The sequence below is a fragment of the Parus major genome, chromosome 3 (genome assembly GCF_001522545.3).
Source record: "Parus major isolate Abel chromosome 3, Parus_major1.1, whole genome shotgun sequence".
NCBI classification, from domain to species: Eukaryota; Metazoa; Chordata; class Aves; order Passeriformes; family Paridae; genus Parus; species Parus major.
Genome location: NC_031770.1, coordinates 29,655,006 through 29,677,503, shown reverse-complemented (window position 1 = coordinate 29,677,503; position 22,498 = coordinate 29,655,006). Strand labels below are relative to the sequence as shown.

The following is a 22,498-nucleotide window of genomic DNA, read 5'->3' as shown; positions in this document are numbered from 1 at the left end:
TAAATTTGTAATTTAACTTTTAAGTCTGAAGACTTGGTAAGAAAACTATCACAAAATAAACGTTGAAAGTAGATAGACTAGAAGATTACATCATGTCTCAGTTTTGGAAGAAAGGAGTCTGCTAGGGAGGACAGGAGCCTCCCTTGGAATGGAAACATAGACCCCCCCTCCCTCCGAATTATTGTAATTTTGAAATCAAGGGCTCTCAGAGAGAGATCTGGGCATAGGAATAGCAGTTCTTTACTGGTATGTATAATGAGGCACACAAACAACAATAACTACAGCATTAACAACAAAACAGAACCAGGGACCCCGTGACAGCCTTCTTGGCCGAGACGGGAAAGGATGGAGGAGAGTTTTTGCTTCACAAACCCCCTGGGGCAGTCAGTCCCGGTGCTCCTGCAGCGCTCTGAGGAACAGCCGGCTGGAACGGCAGGAATGAGCAGAGATCCCGGCCCGATGGATGAAGTGAATTAGCAGCTCCGTGGCGGTGGCTGGCACTGCCACACGTCCCGGAGTGCGAGGCCACCAATGAAGAGGGGAGAAGGAGAAGCAGCAGCAGCAGCTCCGTCTGGGTGATGGCGAATTCTCTCCGCAGCAACAGCTCTCAGCCAAGTGTCCTTCTCTGAAGCTGAAGAAGCCAGCAAAATTGCCCCCACCCTCCCCTTCTTACAGCCCCTCTTCCCCTCTGTGCCCAGCCGAACTCTGTGTTTCTCAAGTACCCACCAAGTACCAGCAGTCAGGGGTTTTCCCCAGAACTAATGGGTAAAAATTCCACAGGTGAGCCAGAACTGAAAGAAGGACACCTAATCCCCAACACATTAAAGCATAGTTTAAGTCTTTCAGACTACTAAAATTAAGAATGTAGTATGTTTTTCTAGCTAAAGCTTTTTATTAATATTTTTAAACACATTCAGGATGATGTCTTCAAAATAAACTAGAGCTCAAAATGTCCCCTTTCATGTACACATTAACTATGTGTAGATGATCCATCCTATATTCTTATATGCAGCTTCTTCATTAGTCACTCAAAATTTCTGAAGAATTTACAAGTGTTCTTTGGAGGAAAAATTTTCTGCAAGTATCCTTTTAATAATTTTTACATTGTATTATAGTAAATTAAGTATAAAGCATATTAGATCTTTAATTTTTCTAGCTAATATTTAAGTTTATTACTGATTATTTTTCTTTATTATTTCCTCTACAGGTTTCCCGAATTATTCGGACAGCATATGGAAATGCTTTACTTGTTGGAGTTGGTGGTTCTGGAAAACAAAGCCTTTCAAAGTTAGCCTCCTTCATTGCTGGCTATAAAATATTTCAGATCACTTTAACCAGGTAAGAAATGCAATAAATATATAAATCACGTTAATGGTATTGCTTTGTCTTTACTTGTCCACATATTTTTCTCCTTGTTTTTATTTTTCTTTATTTTCATTTTGTCACCATTGAAAAAATATTGAAAACAATACACTCTTATCTGGTTTGTTTACAACACTGGATTTCTTTTCATTTGAAAAAGGTAGACCATGTGTTAGCTATTCCTGCACAAAAATGTGTGTTTACAAAGTATGTTTGCAATGTCATTTATAAAATACTATAATCCAAAAAGAGCAGTATTCTGAGTTGTTTTGAATCAACATGTAATGTTCCTTATCTCTCCTAGATCCTATAATGTAACCAATCTGTCAGAAGATTTGAAAGTATTGTATAGAACAGCTGGACAGGAAGGACAAGGTATCACCTTTATTTTCACTGATAATGAGATAAAAGAGGAATCATTTTTGGAATATGTAAATAATCTGCTGTCTTCAGGAGAGGTAAGGGTCTCAGCCTGAAAGGCAATGTGCTCTAGAGGCAGGGTACTGTAAAGTTTGTTCTCACTACTTTATTTTGGTAATACATTGTAGTATCAACAATGATTAAAATATTTCAAGTTTTTAAATAAGGAGTGCTCTTACATAAGTACATGTAGTTTCTTTATTTCAGTGTATGCCAGGAGAATATAAAAGGAGCTGTGGTTAGTATTTCAGTAGCCTTTTATTAAATGATGATTCAATCACCAGTCAAGTCCTATATTCTTCCAGAGTTAGACTTCTTAGTTTTCAATGTAATTTCATAAGTCTAAACCTGTGGATTTTAGTCTAAACTGTGTACATGCAGAGAGAGAGAGAGATATATACAGGGGTAAACATGTCAATATTTATAAATTTTATAATAAAGACATCCATGCAATTAATTGTCAATTTTTTATTTTATAAAAAGATTTCTAATTTATTTGCTCGGGATGAATTGGATGAAATCACCCAAGCATTAATACCTGTGATGAAAAAAGAACTGCCTCGGCATCCTCCTACCTTTGACAATCTTTATGAGTACTTTTTAAGTCGGGCAAAGAAGAACTTGCATGTTGTCCTCTGCTTTTCTCCAGTAAGTTTTTTCTATATATCTGTATTTCTTCCATTAGCAAGTTTGCCAATGTGGTGTAAGAGAAAATTTTATATTTTTAAGGAAGTTCAAGTTGCATAAAAAGATTACAGAAATGTAGTTGTAATTGCTAAGATAATAAAAGTAATAGTACAGCTATGAGAACTTAACAGCACAATACTTAAAAAATAAATAATTTCTTACAAAATTTTTTCCTCTCACATATTTTTTCCTAATACACATCAGTGAATGTATTTTTGTGAAATCATGGCTTTTAACTGGAAAACAATATTTTATTGATAATTACAATACATTATTTGATGTTTCAAAATATTAAAACCATATATATTTGTAATGAACTTCTTTCTTCCTATTTCATGAATGTTGAATGTTAGAAATTTTACAAACCTCTACTTGAGGGGGAAAAAAAATTTCAGGGTGTTCTCAGCAGAAAATGATCAAGAAGAAAATAGACTATTTAGCTGTTTCTATTAATTAAACACTTTCATTGACCTTTGCTTAAGAATCATTTTACTAACAAACACTAATTCCCTCTTCAGGTTGGTGAGAAGTTCCGTGCACGTTCTTTGAAATTTCCTGGTCTGATATCAGGGTGCACCATGGATTGGTTCAGTCGATGGCCCAGGGAAGCTCTTGTTGCTGTGTCCAACTATTTTCTTTCAGAATTTAATATGGTCTGTGCTCCATCAGTTAAAACAGAAATAGTACAAACCATGGGTCTCTTTCATGATATTGTTTCAGAAAGCTGTGAGAATTATTTCCAAAGGTAATATTTTCTATGAATGCAATAAATGCAATAATAAATCTCAAAAACGTTGCTACTGACATTGTTTCTTGAACTTGTGTTATATGTATCAATAAATGTATTTTAAGGATAATAAAAAATTAAATCTGCTATACCATTATATCCTCAGGCCATGAAAAAGAATTGCTATTACGTTGCAAATTCTTTATCTTCATTCCCACTATTCAACTGTCTTTAATATTGTCAATGTAGATAAAAACAATGTAACTAAAATATAGGGGTTTGCATCATGGAGAAATCTGATTTTGAATTAATAAAGACTTGAGTTATATAATTTTTCCTTTTTTGGAAGTAATTAAATCACTGTATGTATCAAAAATGTGTGAAGTTGATGTTGCCAATATACTTTGGTTTAGGTATCGAAGACGAGCTTACGTAACACCTAAATCCTACCTTTCTTTCATCAATGGCTACAAAGAGGTTTACACCGAGAAGTTAGATAGCATTAATGAACAGGCTGAACGTATGCAAACTGGTAAGCAGATACAGTCTATGTACGGTCTCAAATTATCTATATTTTTAATATTAGACTTCTTTTTCAGTGATCGCTTATAGGGGATCACAGTCCAAAAGTGGTAGTATATGAGGATTTTAACCAGACACTCCCCCTATCGCAAACTCACAATGATTCTCTTGTAAAAATACCTCAAAGGAGCTACCAGCCTAACCATTCAGCTCAGCATTATATTAAACTTTAGTATTTGCAAGTCAGATTTTGTAATAGAAAGTAGAACCTGAAAATGAACAGAGGTAGCATCTGATTTACTGGTGTAGAGAGAGGTAATTCTGAACAGTTAATAACTTGCTTCTGGACTTGTCTATGGAAATTCCACAATGCAGTCTGTGTGCTTCACACATGATTTATTTTGTATTTCTGCTGTAGAATAAGTAGTTGTTACTTGGGGTCATTTTATAACTGTAGATCTCAAATGCAGAAAAGTATGATTGAAATATTCTTCAGACAGATTTTGGATATCTGTTTGAAATGGCCTTACTTTTGGAATTAGTATTTAATGGTTTCAGAACACCAGTTTTTAGTGTTTTCAGTCTTCTCCAGTTTGCATCTAAACATGCTTTTGTAAATCTATAAAGTCAGCTGAGAACCTGAGGAAACCTGGCCTTTATCAGAAAAGATATTGCATACCAATTCAGTGGAATAAAGAATTCTACATGATAAGATTTTTTATACAAAGGTAAAGAATGTGGCACTTTAACAGTGATTAATAATAGAACCGGTACCATTCACATGAAGAAAAGTAGCTGTTTTAGTCATAAACTCTTTACTGAATTAGAGTGAACTGTAGAGGAGTAAGTGATCCTCAATACTTTCAAATTGTGTATGTTTTGCTCTATGGATCTGTTGCCAGTTCTTGAAATCAGAACTTATCCTCAATCTACTTTAAGAGGGGACAAAGTCTGAGAACCTTGAAGATTTGAGAGATCAGGGTTGGTTTTGATTTTTTTGGTATTCTTTCTGCAGGTTTTTAATTTCCAAAATAATTCAGAAGTCGTAACATAAGCAGCTTCAGCACTGTCAATAAAATTTCATCTGTAGATTTTTGTAGCCTCTGACATGTTATTATAAGTTCCTTGCATGTTCTGCTGAAAAAAATGATTGTGCGTAGGTGAACATGTACATTGATATGTTCCACTGCAACATCTTCATATCATTGATGCTTAGAAAACCGTTTGTTTCAGCTTATGGGCAATACAAATGCCAGTTAAAAAATATTCTAATTAGTTTCACTTGCACAGTTGGTACTGCTGTAATATTTCTTCCTGGAAGTATGTGGGGACCTCAATCAGCTATAAAGGTTTCTTGTTTATAATTGAAATTTTCAATTATTTTTTATCTGCATATTCCTACTTTCTGTCCATCTTCTTCACACTCTAGGTTTGTAGCAGGGAAAAGTAAAGCAGCAAAGGGTACCATTTTCCCTTTTATAGCTTCTGGATTGAAGGTGCTGGATTAGTGGTGTAACTAGATAATATCGAGGGTTTCTTCCAACCTAGATGATGCTGTGGTTCTGTAGAATGGCAGTAACCTAAGCATGAGGCGGCTGTGTCAGAACAAGAGCTATGCTGGGAGAGAAAGTTTTTCTGTTTGAAATGTGGTAGCAAAAAATTGGAGAGCCGTCACAGACAAATATCGCACATCAAATGTGTAGCTGCAAGGGTGTGCTGACTCAGATGCTTAGGGAGAGAAGGCAATAAGGGGAATTACTTCCAGGGAACTTGTAGGATTTAAAGATTCAGCAATGAAGAAAAAGCCTGGAGAGGTTTCAGCATGCAATGAGGAACTCAGGAATGGCCAAAATATCTGTGCTCAAGTCTAAGAGCAAGAGAAAAGAGAAAAAAGGACCCATGGGCACATAAGAAAGATTGCATATGTAATAACCACACAGGGAGCAAGCACATCTCTTTCTGGATGCTCTCAGGCACATGGTGGGATTCTTGGGGTGTCCTGTGCAGGGCCAGGAATTGGACTAGATCATCCTGATAGGTTCCTTCCAATTCAGCATATTCTGTGATTCCATGGTTCTATGAAAAGCTGAGTGGCCTCTATGGGTGGTTTCTGTAGCACACAGAAGAGCTATGATGGGACTGCCCCTCTGCACATAGGTGCTTTTTCACCCTCTCTGTCACCAAGGACAAGGGATTGTAAACTCAATATGCAGGGGCTGGAGGTCATAATTTTGCTGTGATCTTCATGTCCACTTTTGACTCCACTTCTTCCCAATTTTTTTTCTTGAAGGGACTCCCTTTTAGAATGCAGTCATGGATCCTTAGGTAATTTCTTCATGTAATGACACAATAAAGCATCAGAAATTCTGATCGTCTCATGACTCTGTGATGCAACGTATGCTTGACATAGTTCCTTTGTTGTTGTTGTTGTTGTTTCCTTTGAAGAAATAAGTTTATTTATCATAATTTTGTGCCTTGCAAAATTACTTATATCCATGAAAAGTGAACAGTAAAGACAATCATGGTAGTATGACTGCTTACACCCACTTCCTCTCCACATAAAATTGAATGAGAACACAAGGTACAACGTATGAGAGATCTGGACCTAGATTGTGTAATCTAACTAGAGGAAAAATGTCACATTAAAGGACTTTTAGATTGGGTTCTTTTTCCCTTTGAACTGAAGATTGATGAGAGGGAGACAGGTTTTCTCTCGTTCGGTCTCAGTTGTTTGTTTTTTCTTATCAGCATTACAAGGTACAAGGAGCTATGTGCACTATGATAGTAAATGGCTAACAAAGATCTTCTTCAAGGTCTTTTATATGTCCATTTACCCAATTAACAGATGCCAACTAAGTTATTTTTCTTAGTGACTCAATGACCCAACACCTGTGTGCTGCACTGTGGCATTTTCTACCCAATCACCTACTACTACCCAAAAACCCCTAGGAGAAGAACATGAAGAAGAAAGAAGGACAAGAGACAACACCTTAAATCCTCCATCTTGTCTCCTGTTCTCTAAACTACTTTTTCACCCAGTGATTTAAAAAACTTTCTAATCTACACATTTACACTTTTCCTATCTAACTTTAGCACTTGTTCTCATGTATCACCATGAAAACATGCCCATTAATTTCATATTATATGAAATTCAGTGTTTTTTTGAATCCTATAACTAAGTATTAAAAACAAGGGCACACACTCTGTGTCTCAGACTCCAACAGAAAAAAAGTTCCTATATTTCTGAATTTTGTCTTTAAATTAATAGGTCTGTCCAAGCTGATGGAAGCCAGTGAATCTGTTGCTAAACTCTCTAAGGACTTGGCTATTAAGGAGAAGGAGCTGGCTGTGACATCTATTAAGGCAGATAAAGTGAGTGTTAAATAGCACTAGAGTATTCAGTGGATAAAATGCTGTTGCAGAATTTTATCATATTTTGCAAAAATTTGCCTCGTCTAAAATGAGGCAAATTTTACTCACTCTGTAGTGTGTTGAGTCAGCATTTGCTTCTGAAAGTAAGGCACTTTTAGATTGCAACAGAAGTTGCATGCTTTCCTTGTTCTTCTCCCATTTCTTACCCACTCAGATAAGCGTCAGATTTAATTTTTTTCCATAGGTTTTTTTTTAATCTGGGCTTAATTGACATTATTAAATTTGGGATTATATGTGCACTTACTAGCAGAGAAAAAGTTAACATGGTAATGGATCTTTTCCTGTTTCAAAATTCCTTAGAAAAATGTTCATTGCAGTCCAGCTTCAGATTTTGTATTTACATTAACAAGGTATCTGTATGCTCATGAAATTGGTGGTCTGCTAGAAATCTGGTTTCCTAAATGACTCTCTGGAAAGGTATAATAGGGAATTGATCAGTATAGGCAATCTGTTTTCTGAAAGATACCATAATGTTCTGATGGTGAATATTTAATATGCACTGGAGAGCAAATTTTGGCTGGTGATGACTAAGGGGCTGCCTGCATTCTTTGAGGACTTTAGTCTCGTAAGAAAGAAATATGTAACAGGGATGAAATTGAACTTCTAATAATTAATTTTTTATTCAATAAAAATTGATGATATTCAATAAAAGTTGTATAATACCAAATATAGTTAGTTGTAGTTTGGGTTACATTTTTATATTTAATAGCTGTTACATACCTGTTTTATCTGGTGTCTTGTGCTCATTTGTTCCATCATTTTGATTTATAGATTTTATGTGTTTATTATTAATTCTAGGTACTAGAAGAAGTCAAAGAAAGTGCTGAAGCTGCAACTAAAATAAAACTTGAAGTCCAGGGTGTGAAAGATAAAGCACAAAAGATTGTGGATGCAATTGATATAGAAAAACAGGAAGCAGAGAAAAAACTGGAGGCAGCTAAACCAGCACTAGAAGAAGCAGAAGAAGCTCTGAAAGTGAATAAATTTCATTTTTATTAATATAGAATTATTTGTATCACCTGTGAGAGACCAGAGCCACCAACATGCAGATGCTTCTTGGTATTTACTTCTGTAACCAGCTCCTCACTGTTGCTGGCCATGTCTCTCATGAATACTTAAGACACACATATTTTACCTAAAACACATAGGGACTATTTTATAGTATTTTTTTCCTTCAATCCCAATACTAAATCGTTATGAAGGTGTAGATCTTTCCAAAAGCTACAGATGCTTTTAGAATATCTGTTATTCTGAATTCAAAAGAATACTTCTTGTTCCAACAGAATGTTTTTAATTCAAACTTAAGTAGTTACACCTGGTTTTAAGACAAATAAAAATCTATAGCTTCCTTCACCAAATACCCTAATGCTTTTAATTTTAAGAGAAACAGGAAACAAAGGGGATTCAGGGCAATCAGAATCATGGTTCAGAAATTTGGTTGCATTATTGTGGTACATAATTTCATTATTCTGTTCTGAACAATTAAACAGTAAAAACCTCTGAAATCAGAAACCAATGACAGCCTTCCATTCCAGTTATCAGAATTTACGTGAAAGAAGTTCTTGAGCAGAAAAAGAAAAAAAAAGGAGTATTGTTTGCTCTTACACTGACACTTAGTTAATGAGGTAAATGAAACTTTCAAAAACAGTCACAAAATTTACTTACAAAATGTGTGGACTTAGAAAATAATTTCTATAATGTACCTGTAACTATTCCTTCCAGACAGGTAGTGGTATGTATTTATTTTTAGACACAGATATATGTTAGTTTTGAAGTTTTAAATATTTTTTAAATTTTATAATAGTTGTTGAACTAAGCAAAGTGACAGTGATGCTATTAGAAAATGAAGTTTATATGGTATCTCATACCTATAATAGCTTAAACTGAAGAAAAATAAGCAAATCCATCTCAGAATAAACTTGACTGCTAAAAATCTGGAATACCATTTTATCAAGCTGACTGCTCTTAATTAAGCCCTATAGCTCTTAATTAAGTCCTATACAATTTTAAAGTTTCCTTTAAACACTTCGACTGCTAATTCAAGTCAAGGCTGTTGTATCTTAATTTAATTTTTGTATTATGTCTTTAATATTGGGAAGATATTATTGTCTAATATTCATTGAAATTACTTAAGTTTCACTAAACTATGAAATTTATTAATTAGGCCAGGATTCTAACTTTTTTAAATATACTTAATATAAATGTACCTCAGAGAAAAGTATTACAAATGAACATGAAAATCAAGATATTGAATGGGAAAATAGAATAATAGTATTGATGTGGTGTTCTATTCTATCTTTCTTCAAACAGACCATCAGACCAGAGGATATCGCTACTGTTAGAAAACTCGCAAAACCTCCTCACCTCATTATGAGGATCATGGACTGTTGTCTGCTCCTATTTCAAAAGAGACTGGATCAAGTTACCATGGATCCAGAAAAGCCTTGCTGCAAGCCATCATGGGGAGAATCATTAAAAGTAAGTAGAGTTTTCAGTGTTTTTTCAACATCAGAAATAGCTATTAGCTTATCAGAGAACTTATGATGCTGTTTACCCAAAATGACAGAGTTTTATTAAAAGGTAAACATACTGTTTTAAGATAAACTGTAGCTATACACTGTGTCTAACTTGTAGAAACTGGTGAATTCCTTAGAGACTTTTTGCAGCAGAAGGTTTAGAGTTTCCTTGTCCTGTTCTTAGCACATGGCCTGATGGCAGCAGGTAACAAATAGTGCTCTTGCTTTTTATTTAGGCTTTTACAGTTAAAAAAAACATCAAAAGCTTTTATTTTTCTGATATAATTATTGATACAATAAAAGGAGATGAGTTATTCCATGAATTGTCTTTAGCATGCTTAACATTTGTTAGAAAAAATTAAACCAAATTATTTCAGTTTTCAGAATTTAGATCATATTTACAAATGCCTAATGTCTTTTTTTTTTTTTTTTTCATTTAGTTAGGTTACAAATATATTTCTGAGTCTTTATTTTGGTCAGATTTTTTTTTATTCAACCATGCTTCTTAAATGTTTCTAAAATGCAACACAAGAATATAGAAGATGGAAAGTACATCAGTAACTTTCAAATCTAGTTACTGGGGTGTAATTAGTTAAAACTTCAAAATAATAGAAGATGTGTGGGAGGAGTTACAACTGAATAGCACACTTACAATATTAGCAATAGGAATTACCTCTGTTTACAGAAGAATTTTAGGAGTGCTTTTTAACAACTGCACGTATGAACAAGACTTTGAACCTAAAATGTGTAAATAACTTCTGCGTTGTTTTTTAAAGCTTATGAGTGGCCCATTCTTGAACAACCTGCGCAACTTTGCTAGAGATACAATCAATGATGAGACAGTGGAATTAGTCCAGCCTTACTTTGAAATGGAAGACTATACACTGCAACATGGTAAAAAGGTGTGTGGCAACGTGGCAGGACTCCTCTCTTGGACACAAGCCATGGTGGTATTTTATGGTGTTAACAGAGAAGTCTTGCCTCTTAAGGTAATACATCCTTTCTTGCTTTGTGTTTTCTTGCCAAGTAATTTAATTTAATTTAATAGAAATATTTTTAAGAGTAAATTTCTGCTTTAGTGTGGGTGTTCTTTTTCAGGTTTATGAAACTCAGAGGCAGTGATTTTTTTGTTCTAAACAGAGTATTTAATCCTTAAATGTAGCACACTAAAAACCAAAATTTTAAAAGGGTGAGCACATGGTGATCCCAAAATTTTTTCACATTTTTGTCACTGGTAGAAGTGTTATTTACAGGAGCAACAGTAGTACATCTGAATTATTTTTTAAAAAATTTATTCATTTCCTGTGTTCATCATAAATATAATTTTAGGAGCAAAAGGAAAAATAACTTCTTTAGGATCATTTTCTAGAGGGTAAAAACAATATTGTTAGATGATGAAGAACCAATCTCCATTGTGACTGCTAGTCACTACAAAAGTCACTAATAAAAGAGGAAATTACATATAGTCAAAACATATAGTCAAACAAGAATATTGAGTGATTGTTCTTCTAAGCAATGTTTACAGATCAGAAACCTTACTTCCTTAACCAGCTTCTTGAAATGTAATTTTTTTTGAAAGGAATAAAGTTGACAATATATAGTAGAACTTTAGGTACTGTATTGTTATTGAAGTAAAAAAAAATGTTATCTTAAGTATATATGTGATATGCTTTTCAGCTTAAATGTTTTTGATATTTATGTAAAAATTATTTTGATGTATCATTGTCTTGTGATTACCAGCTAAGCAGGCTTAAATAGTTAATTGGATTATATTAATACCTTATATGTGATTGTACTTTTATTTTTTTTTCTCCTTTGCAGGCTAACCTGGCAAAACAAGAAGGTCGCCTGAAAATAGCGAATGCAGAAAAAGATAAGGCTCAGGCAGAGTTAGATGAAAAACAAGCTGAACTGGATAAAGTGCAGGCAAAGTTTGATGCAGCAATGAAGGAGAAAATGGTGAGATATAAGTGTTTTAGTCTTATCAAAATGTTTGTACAGTATTGTCATGTAATTAGGATTTGCTGCAAACACATTTTTACCTGCTACCTTAAATTACATGGCTGAGATTCAGGTATAAAAGTAAGAGATTTAGGCATATATCCTCTCCTGTTCCCTTCTTTCCATGAATAGGAACATATTAGACACCCTTAAGTGTCCTCAAAAATTAGTTTTAAATAAATAAAATAGTTATAATAAATATAAGAGGAAGAAAAGTGTACAAAATAACTCCACATTTTTGCATTCTGTGATTAAGTATGATTTTTTTTTTTATTTTAGGACTTAGAGAATGATGCAGAAACATGCAAAAGAAAAATGCAAGCAGCCTCTGCTCTTATAGATGGACTCAGTGGAGAGAAAGTTAGGTGGACTCAGCAAAGCAAGGAATTTAAATCTCAGATTAAAAGGTATCAAATCCATTACAGCAAACAAAAAAGAAAATGCTTGTGAAAACTGAAGTGTTGTAAACAATTTTGTAGCTTTAATTGTGGTACTTAATCTTCTTCCTGGAAATCTTAATACAGCAATGTAATCAAATTAACTAGCCTGAAATTTGAATTTTCCTCCCATAAGTAAGAATATATGGGTGCTGTGTGCCAGTATTTCACTTAAGAACCATACCTCTGATTTTTGAATTAGCTTCCAAAGGAGTTATTACTAGGGCTGTTACGTGCCTATATTACAGCTGCTTTTGCAGCCTCCCTAATACTGCACTTTGTTTGATGTCACTGGGGAAGTGAAACCTTGAAATAAGCTCAGCTTCTGAAGAACACTCATGTTACTATAAATTTCCTATGGGGAAATTGGGCATTTCTGATGTGAATTTCAGTAGAGCTAGGTTTGTATCCTTCGTAAATATTGTATTTCGGACATATTTTTAATAAATAAACCATTTTCTTGTTTCCTTTAGGAAAGAAGGTATAGTGATCATCAGGGCTTTGTTGTTTTGTAGGGTGGAGACAGTGTTTTCATAAAACCTCATAAGTTTAGGCACAAAAATGCTCTGGAAACTTAACTTTTTTAAAAATCTTCTTATGTTTCAGAAGCTGGTTGTCTAAGTCATTAGAAATTGACTTTGTGCATCATCTTTTAATGATGAATTTTCTTCCTTTTTTTAGACTTGTGGGAGATATATTGCTCTGCACAGGCTTTCTTTCATACTGTGGACCTTTTAATCAAGACTTCAGGAACCTTTTACTTAAAGACTTATGGGAAACAGAGTTGAGAGCTCATAAAATCCCCTTTTCTGATGATTTGAACCTGATTTCTATGTTGGTAGATCAACCAACAGTAAGTTCTTGGTGCTTGGAGGGTTTAATTTGAATTTTCATTAGCATAGCCTATTACTGTTAGCCAGCATTATTATGTTTGCTTAGAGCAGAACTATAATCACCAATATTCCAAATATTGCTGTGCAGTGTACTTCTGTGGTTTTCAAATGCTCCTGTTAATTTCCACTAAATCTTGGTGTGGAAATAGTAACAAAACCCAAGAGAAACCACTGATGCACAATAGAATTTCTCACCTCCTGCTGATCAATACCCAGTTAATCCCCAAACCATGATCAACCCTCTTCTGAGTAACTCCCTCAGTTTATATAGTGGATATGACATTCTATGGTATGGAATATCCCTTTGGCCAGTTGAGATCAACTGTTCTGGTCATGTTCCCTCCCAGCTTTTTGTGCACCTGCTCACTGGCAGAGCATGAAACAATGAAAAATCCTCAACTTAGAGTAAACACTACTGAGCAACAGCTAAAACATCACTGTGCCAACATAATTCTCACAATAAATCAGAAAAACACAGCACTGTAGTATCTACTAAGAAGAAATTGAACTTACTTTCAGCCAAAACCAGGACATTTCTTAAACAGTGGCTTTAGTTGTAATTTAGAATAGAGTACATAAAGTCCTTTTATTCAATGTGAATGTATAAGAAATGGGCAAAGAGTAGGAAATTCCAGAATCTTGAAGTTTCTTTCAGTAAACATTAATTCCCAAAAGCTCCCTTAGACTAGTTTTTGCTTATTTAACCCCAATATTTAATTTGTCTGTCAAGCTGTCTTTTGACATCCTTACTTACTTTGAAATATACTTTTTGTGATTCTATATAGTTAAAAACATCCATAAAAATAAAATTCTGGAAATATTTTTATACCTGCATTAATAATTCTTCAGCAGGTTCAGACATGCATTCCCTTTGATATCCTCGTTACTTCTTAGAAAAATTTTAATTGAAGAAAAATTCCAGTGATAATTTATTCCAAACTACTCTTTTGTCTTCATCTCTTTTCATTTATTTTTTCTTTAGATCAGTGAGTGGAATCTTCAAGGATTGCCTGGAGATCACCTCTCAATTCAGAATGGTATCATTGTCACTAAGGCATCGAGATACCCACTCTTGGTAGACCCGCAAACTCAAGGAAAAGCGTGGGTTAAAAATAAAGAACAGGATAATGAATTACAGGTAAACAGTGTCTTAAAGGAATGGTGCACTCTATTATACTCCTTCAAACATTACTTCTTTAGAGGGAGGTTGCATTTGAGTCAGTATGATCTGAGATAATTTTAACTTGTATAGAGACTGACAATTATGTAGATGCACCAGCACGAAATTTGAGAAAAACTGTAAATCCCACTAAAGAGTTTGGAAAAGACTATTCAACTTGTATGAATTCTAGCAAGAAGTATAAAAGTATTTTGTTCAAGATGAGTTAGTATGGTCCCAACACAAAAGCAGAAAAAGAGGTGATAGGTAAAACAAAAGAGTAAAATATGAAATTATTAAATGAGAGTAAATTGGGCCACTGTTGGTAACATTACAGATAAAGACAGGATAAGTTACAGCTCTGGAAGTATAGGCAAAGTGCCTCAAGTGTTGCAGTCCATAAGTTAGGACCTGAGATGGTATTCATAATGAAGTTGTCAATACAAAAGGAGGTTGAGGAAATCCAGCTGAAGCCAAACCTATGAAAAATTTGCCTATCCTAACATTACTGCAATCTTCATAGCTCTTTTACAGATTAAGACAATAGGATAAAACACCTGCTTATTAAATATAATACAGAGATGTTCATGTGTCACCATTTGCATCACAAATTATTTTTTCCCAAATGATGAGGCATGGCAAAAGGAATCTGCATTTTAAAACCCTTAGCCTGGATGTTGAGAAAACTCATATGTCCTGAATATCAATAAATTTTGGAGGGTTTAGGATTACTTAATTATATAGCTTACTAGTTTATGCATGCTTTTAAATAATTTCATATAGTATTAATCCCGTTTCATGAAATATCAATCTGAATTCATAATATTATAGGAGGGATTAATTTTTCAGACTGAATTCAGATTTCCAGAAAGAATTTCTCAGCACTTCAAAGCCAAAATTAGAAAATCTAATCCTTCTAGGACATAGAACAGAAAATTAAAGCCTAGGGGTCTCTGATTTCTAAAATATACATAACATCTTCAATATGCAAGAAGCTGTACCAGTTTTATTTAGTACATTATTACTCTCAATGAAATTCTGAGGATTCAGTTACAGCCAACCTTTTAATTCACCTTTCTATGGTACTTTTAATTGTACACACGAAGTGTTTCTGCATAAATTGCTGCATGGTCAACATTTCTAGTACTTTCTTTAAAATGCAGCTAACAAAAGCAATGAAAAAATTTCCATGGTTAGGTCTGTGGTTTTCATGTAAGACTGTGAGGAAATACTTTGTCCTTACACCAATTTATAATTTTCTTTCTGAGGTAACAACTCTGAATGACAAATATTTCCGACAACACCTAGAAGACAGTCTTTCACTGGGACGATCACTCCTGATTGAAGATATAGAAGAAGAGTTGGATCCAGTCCTTGATAATATATTGGAAAAGAATTTCATAAAATCTGGATCTGCTTTTAAGGTTAGTAATCAAACAAAAGAAGTGGAATAAGTAGTTAGCCTTGTGAAAAATGTTATTTTACCATTGTTACAAGCACGTGCTAAATCAGGTAAACTTTGTATTCCATAGACATATGTAAAGAATAAAACTGAACTAATAAAATATAACAGACAAAGCTGGAGCTGTGTAGTAAGTTGGCAAGTCAAAACTATGAGTTTAACTGCAAGAGTTATTACTGCAGATTCAAACTGGAGCCAATTATACTTACTTGAGTAAATGCTTAAAATTCTTTCTACTGGTTTTCAAGCAGTGCAGATATGCTTAAGGGAGTGTTTTGGTCCTACTCCTTCATAATCCAGGTATTTGAGGCCACCTTGGAGACTCATACGTTGGAGCCTTATATGTCCCCCACTGCCTCATGGCAGATGATCTTCAAGGTCCCTTCTAACACCAACAATTCAGTGATTCGGAACATATACAGTATACACTAATCAGATTTTCTGTTGCACATGCAGCTTTTGAGTTAGACTCCTGTTTTGGAATATCTTAATTCTATAAAAATTTATTTTGAATACTCTGAATTAATTTTTAGTTTCTTTGGAAAGATTCTTTGAAACCTGCTTAGTTTTAATAAAGATTAAATTTATGTCCAGTAATTTCTGTTCCATTGTTGGATCACATTGTTCCTTTTAGCTCGGGCATAAGAGAATGATGATTTCTATGAAGGTCAGAAGTTTCTACTACCTCTTAATTTGAGGTGTGATTAGAAACCAAAGGGTTCTGAAGCTATTAATCATAATCCACAGTGAAAGTGATCCCTATATTTTTAGCTGGAGGGAAACACTACTTTTATAACATACTCTAAGTCTTACATTTGGTCATTGACTTTTATTTGCATGACAAAATTGTGAAATAAATTTCCTCTCTTTGGCATTTCAAATAATGTAATTTTTTTTTCTGCTCAATATTACTGAGTTTATTTTATTAAAGCTCATTTTCCTCTGTTTAATACTATTTTAATTCACAGGTGAAAGTTGGTGATAAGGAAGTAGATGTTATGAATTCATTTAGACTGTACATTACTACAAAGCTACCTAATCCTGCTTTCACACCTGAAATTAATGCAAAAACATCAATTATTGATTTTACTGTTACAATGAAAGGACTTGAGAATCAGTTACTGAGAAGAGTAATACTCACTGAAAAACAGGTAAGTTAACAGTACACATAAATCATAGTGATATTTAATTTTTTTCCATTTAATTGGTTTTGGTATGTAGAAAAAATGTTCAAATGGAAAAAGATATTAGCCATTTTCTAAAATTATATTCAGATTCAATATAGACATTTCCAAATGTCAAAAATACATTGGGAGGCTCTTAATATATATCTGACTGTCAGTACAACACAAACAATTAATCACCAGGATTTGACATTGATAAGATACATCATAAGATACTGAATAAACATGGCTTAAAAAATTGGTATTACATGTTTTAGATACCAAGAAAAGTAAAATGTGTATTTCATGACTGGGTCCAACTCTTCCCCTGTATCATCAATCACAATTCATTTACTTGAAAAATCAGAAACTGAATTTTAAGTATCCCTCATAGTTGTAACCCATAAAACAATCATGCCATTTTCTTGTTTTTCAATAACAGGAACTAGAGGCCGAACGAATTAAACTCATGGAAGATGTAACTTCTAATAAGAGGAAGATGAAAGAACTGGAAGACAATCTTCTTTACAAACTAAGTGCAACCAAAGGTTCTGTATCAAAGTATTAATTAGATTAGGCAGATAAAACTGATTCACACTAGGTCCTTTCCTTACAGATTTTGATTTATCCATCTAAGATGCAGTAAGAGAATGTACAATGGCAGGAGTATGAAGACTGAGGGACTTGGGGCTACAGCATGCCAATATATGCAACTCTAGACACCTAGCTGTTCAGTTTAACACCTAAACAAGTTTTGTGAAATACATCCATTTTTTTGAGAGCTTTCTGACCCTCAGATGAGATAAGATGTCTGATCATGGGCAAATCTTTGATCCATTAAAAATGTAAATTGGAATGGCCTGGCTTAAAATTGCCTTGAAACTCTTCTGCAGTACTTTATGAGCCTGAACATGATCACTTACTATCTCTGATGGAAAAAGAATCTTGTAACAGAAAATCCATGAATAACTGATGGAGATTGATGAATATTGTTGAGTGACTATTCCCCTTAGGATCCTAAGTCTTTTTTACTTTGAGAGTGCCAATGAATAGACTTCAAAATAATTTTAATGGTTTGTTGACTATGTAGGTTGTGTGCATAAGATAGGTGACTTCTCTAGTACATGCTGCAAAGCTGTTGATATAAACACATTTAATATGTTTTGAATGAATTTGTATAAATTTGTTGGGTGTAAAACTAATTTTTAGTTATACATGTCCTGTTTGGTCTCTGTTTTAAAAGCTTTCTGTTATTCAGTAAATAATTTCATTTTTTAAATAAATAATTCCTGTGATTTGGCCTCTTGTTTTATATATATGTGTGAAGTAAAAATATTGTTACAAAAATATTGCAAACATCTAGTATATTACTTTTCAGGTTCACTGGTGGATGATGAATCCTTAATTGGTGTCCTGCAAATAACGAAACAAACAGCTGCTGAAATAGCTGTGAAGTTGTCTGTGGCAGCAGAAACTGAAGTGAAGATTAACACTGCTCAGGAGGAATATCGACCTGTTGCTACACGTGGAAGCATTCTTTATTTCCTTCTTACAGCAATGAGCATGGTCAATAATATGTATCAAACTTCACTGGCTCAGTTCTTGAAGCTATTTGATCAATCCATAGCCAAGTAGGAAGACACTGATTTTTCTTACTATTTAGATGTTTGCCATTCCAGTCTACTTGCTCTTAATTATGTGGGGGTTTTGTGCTTTCTTATAATTATTTAGGTCTAAGAAGTCTCCTGTGGCTCAGAAAAGAATCTCAAATATTATTGAGCATCTTACCTTTGAAATTCACTCATATTCTGTTAGAGGCCTGTATGAAAACCACAAATTCCTCTTTACCCTCCTCCTGGCTTTAAAAATTGATATTGAGAGAGGGTATGTGGAAAACAGAGAGTTCCAAACTCTCATTAGAGGTAAGTTTAAAATATAGTTATGTGTAGAGCTAATTAAACTTTTTTAACTTTTATGCCATTTCAAAGTCTTATTTCCTTGTCTACATGGTTTCTAAAATCATTTCTGTGGGAACTGGGCTTATTCAGCTTGGCAAAGGGAAGGCTTAGAGGAGACCCAATAGTAGCCTTACAACACCTGTGAGAAGGCCATTAAAAAGGCTAAATTATCCTTTGGTATGAAATAAATGCTAAGTACACAAGAATACAGTTAGTATCCCAGAGAAAATTACTTATGTCAAAATGCATAATTTAAAAAGAAATACCAATTATATCTTGACCCCTGGAATATCATACATTTAATCAGAAAGTACATTTCATCCTGTGTTTTTATCCACAGGAGGTGCAGCTTTGGATCTACAGGCTTGCCCACCCAAACCATGTCGCTGGATTCTTGACATGGTATGGCTAAATCTAGTAGAGTTGAACAAACTTCCACAGTTTGAAGAAATTTTGGACCAGGTGATATTTTCTAATTTTCTTTTTAATATTGTTATCCAGTTTTGTCATCATAATAATGTTTCCACAATTAATACAGAATAACATCATAGAGAAACAATTAGGTAGCATGAATGGTGGTGTCTTCATTTATCTTCTGTATGGTATTTGGTATTATATTAATTGAGGTAGAAAAAGAAGAGAAAGGAACAGGCGCAAAGGAAAATGGAACTCAATAAAAGAGAGATAGAATAAAAACATAGAGATATCAAAAAGGCTTGTAAAATTAATATGAGTGACGGATTTTAAGTTACAATGTTGTCTGTATTGATACTGGTGTATTTTTACAAGTGAGCGGTTTGCTGCTTGTTTTTAAATACTCATTTCCGTTCCAAGGTTAATGTGCTGTTCAGATATGGTAAGCTGCCTACAAATGTATTGTTTTATGTAAATATAAATATACGTGAACTTATATGCATATAAGCTTGTTACATGTTCAATTTGGTAAATTTGTATTTCTTTTTTTAATGTAGTTAAACCACTCCCCATAGCATTTCTTGTATCTAAGCATACCTTGTTAATCAGGCTAATTTCAAGGACAGTAAGTTCTCCTTGCTTTTACAGCATTGGCCAGACAAGTCCATTTTGTGATGGCACATATTGCCCTGGAGAGTAGCAGACATTTTAGCTAAATGGTTACCTGCAAGTGGTCCTGGCTGTTTCTAAACTCTGTATCAAGGCCAGAATTGGATACATACCAGCCCAATTCTTCCAGTTTTTGGTTTCTTGAGGTATCAAAATAGAATATTAAGTTAAGAGAAAATTGGAGGAGCTTTAGTTGGGTTGTTTGCTCTGGGTTGTTAGGGCACCAGAACCCATTTCTAGAAAACTCCTTTCACCAGGGATTTTCTAGAATGTGTGCAAACAAAATTTTAGACTCCAAAATACTTAGGGGACCACGTTACCCCAAAAGCTCTCCTTTTTAAATTAGTATTTTAGCACTGCCTTACTTTTTCCACATAGTTGCAAAGTTAAAAAGTGACAATTAAAATTATTTCAGTTAGAAATAGAAATGGAATATGGGAGGGTGCCAACTAGGATATCAATTAAAAATGCAAATATTGTAAAAATATCTTCTTAATAATTGTTTTTATCCATTAGAAATGCTCTTCTTTTTGATTCGTCATATTAAATACAACTGTATCATTATTCACTTAGATGAAACAGCAAATTATTTAAAGTGACCAAAAAAAGACAGAGAATGGTATGCCCAGTTCTCAAGAGGTTTCCTATGCTTTTCTTTTTTCATGCTAATTTCAATTTGGTTTTCTTCTCTTAAAAAAAAATAAGTCCCAGATGCCTAATTTAATATAGAAATCTGATTTAAATCTTTATCAATTCATTCTTTGCTCTTTTTCTGGTGATCTGAGAATATTGCAGTAGCTGACCCTCCTCAGTCACTGCATTAAAGGCCCAGTTGCATTTTCACTATGTTCTGTACACTAGTATTCCTTATCCTATTAGGTGAGGAATTCTAAGAGGTACATATAATTGTGATCATATTTGTGGTCAGGTTTACTCTTTCTCAAGCCAAAAGCTTGCCAGAATCTGTTAATTTGTGATTCATTGGCTGGCTAGACTGGGACAGATTTTTCTGGTCCTCTTCATATTTTGTGACCAAAAGGAATTAATTAATCAATCACATAGAATTGTATGCTATAGAATAGCATTGTAGCATAGAATTCTCCTGCTAATTACTGATTTTTTTAAAGTAGGTGCATGTGTTTGGTAGGGGAATGCATAAATAACTGACTGGCTTGAGAGCCTGCATCTTAACACTGATTGCAGCAATTGAATTAATGTTATTTGTAATATTTTAATTGCTGTTCACTTGGCATATGTCTTAAATGCTATAGGCAACGTTACTTGTAATATATCCTAATATATAATAATGGCCTCTCATTAGAAGTGACATTTGCAATGTGATTTTACTGCAACTGAAATATATTTATTTGTGTGCTAATATAATGTATTTAGATAGCTGAAAATGATAAGGTGTGGAAAAGCTGGTTTGATAAAGATGCCCCTGAGGAAGAAATTATGCCTGATGGATACAGTGATTCACTTGACACCTTTCGCAAGCTTTTACTCATCAGGTGAACATCTTCAGAAATTTTGGGAAATTACATGGTTGCAACACATCTCAACCTATCAGTATGCTATTATCATAATACTGTAGCTTTAGTTATCTCTGGGTGACATTAAATACCAATTCACTCATATGAAATATGTTTTTATTCAATTGCTTCAGAGCTATCCTCTGCCATCTAAAGGTATTTATAGAAAATATTTTTTATAGCTTTGTTTTTACATCAGGAGGAATGGAAACCGGGAACCATATTACAACCTTCTTTGAGAAGCCCATGAAAAAGTAGAATATTCCAGATAGTTTTCAATTTTTAAAAAATTTCTTTTAAAATTCACTATTTTAAATACCTCTAAACAAGTATTAAAAAATTAAATAAAAAAGAGAGATGGTGAAAATCAAAATAAGTATTCAAAATCCTATATGAAAAGTGTACGATAAGTTATATTTTTTGCATCAAATAAGACCTCTAAGATCTTGGGATAAAATGGATTTCCCCAAAGAAGCATTCAGCTGCCTTATCAGATCTCAACATGAGATCATATTTTCCTGCATTTGTTGCATACTTTCCAAATGCTGTAACAAATAAAACAGAGATACTATGAAATACCCCAACAATATTATTTATCAGACGGTGATTTGTCTTTGGAGTGGATTCAACCTGTGCAGTAAAAAAGGCTAGAATATGATGGAAATACCATATTGTTAAATGCTCTACACCCTAAGAGGGAGGGACCATCTAAGTCCTAAGGATTTAAATAATGTTCAAAAACTGAAGATTTGCAAAGTAATATATTTTATCTAGAAGTAGTTGTTTGTTTGTTTTTTCATGGGAAAAGCACTCATCACCAACACAAGTGCAATCCAGTGCTAAAGAATTGAGTTTGTACCCTAAAAGTCTAACAGACGCAATGAATCATCTGCAGAGTTTTACTAAAGGGCAAAACCAATATTTCCCTCTTTGTGTTCTCAAATACAAAAGTTCTGCTTAAAATGAAGAATGACCCAAGCCAGTGAAAGTACCTAGAACAGAAAATTCCAATGCAGTTAAGGCAAAACTGTAAGCAACTGGAAAGTATCAAAAGTATAGGGAAGACCATCAGCTCTGCCTATTATTATATCTGTAAAGACAAACCTGCAAACATATATATGAATGTGTGCGTATGCATACATAT

General features: G+C 33.8%; 1 protein-coding gene across 1 annotated transcript in view; it reads left to right on the top strand.

The window, feature by feature from the left end:
* Nucleotides 1-22,498, top strand: part of DNAH8 (dynein axonemal heavy chain 8) — a 121,122-nt gene that overhangs the window by 78,701 nt on the left and 19,923 nt on the right. The window contains 20 exon segments of the mRNA XM_033512619.1: nucleotides 1,208-1,338; nucleotides 1,667-1,820; nucleotides 2,266-2,430; nucleotides 2,988-3,214; nucleotides 3,610-3,728; nucleotides 6,987-7,090; nucleotides 7,949-8,125; nucleotides 9,461-9,628; nucleotides 10,443-10,655; nucleotides 11,488-11,625; nucleotides 11,947-12,074; nucleotides 12,786-12,957; nucleotides 13,980-14,135; nucleotides 15,425-15,580; nucleotides 16,587-16,769; nucleotides 17,224-17,329; nucleotides 18,160-18,412; nucleotides 18,513-18,703; nucleotides 19,080-19,201; nucleotides 21,215-21,333. Of these exon segments, the coding sequence (XP_033368510.1) occupies nucleotides 1,208-1,338; nucleotides 1,667-1,820; nucleotides 2,266-2,430; nucleotides 2,988-3,214; nucleotides 3,610-3,728; nucleotides 6,987-7,090; nucleotides 7,949-8,125; nucleotides 9,461-9,628; nucleotides 10,443-10,655; nucleotides 11,488-11,625; nucleotides 11,947-12,074; nucleotides 12,786-12,957; nucleotides 13,980-14,135; nucleotides 15,425-15,580; nucleotides 16,587-16,769; nucleotides 17,224-17,329; nucleotides 18,160-18,412; nucleotides 18,513-18,703; nucleotides 19,080-19,201; nucleotides 21,215-21,333 (3,182 nt within the window).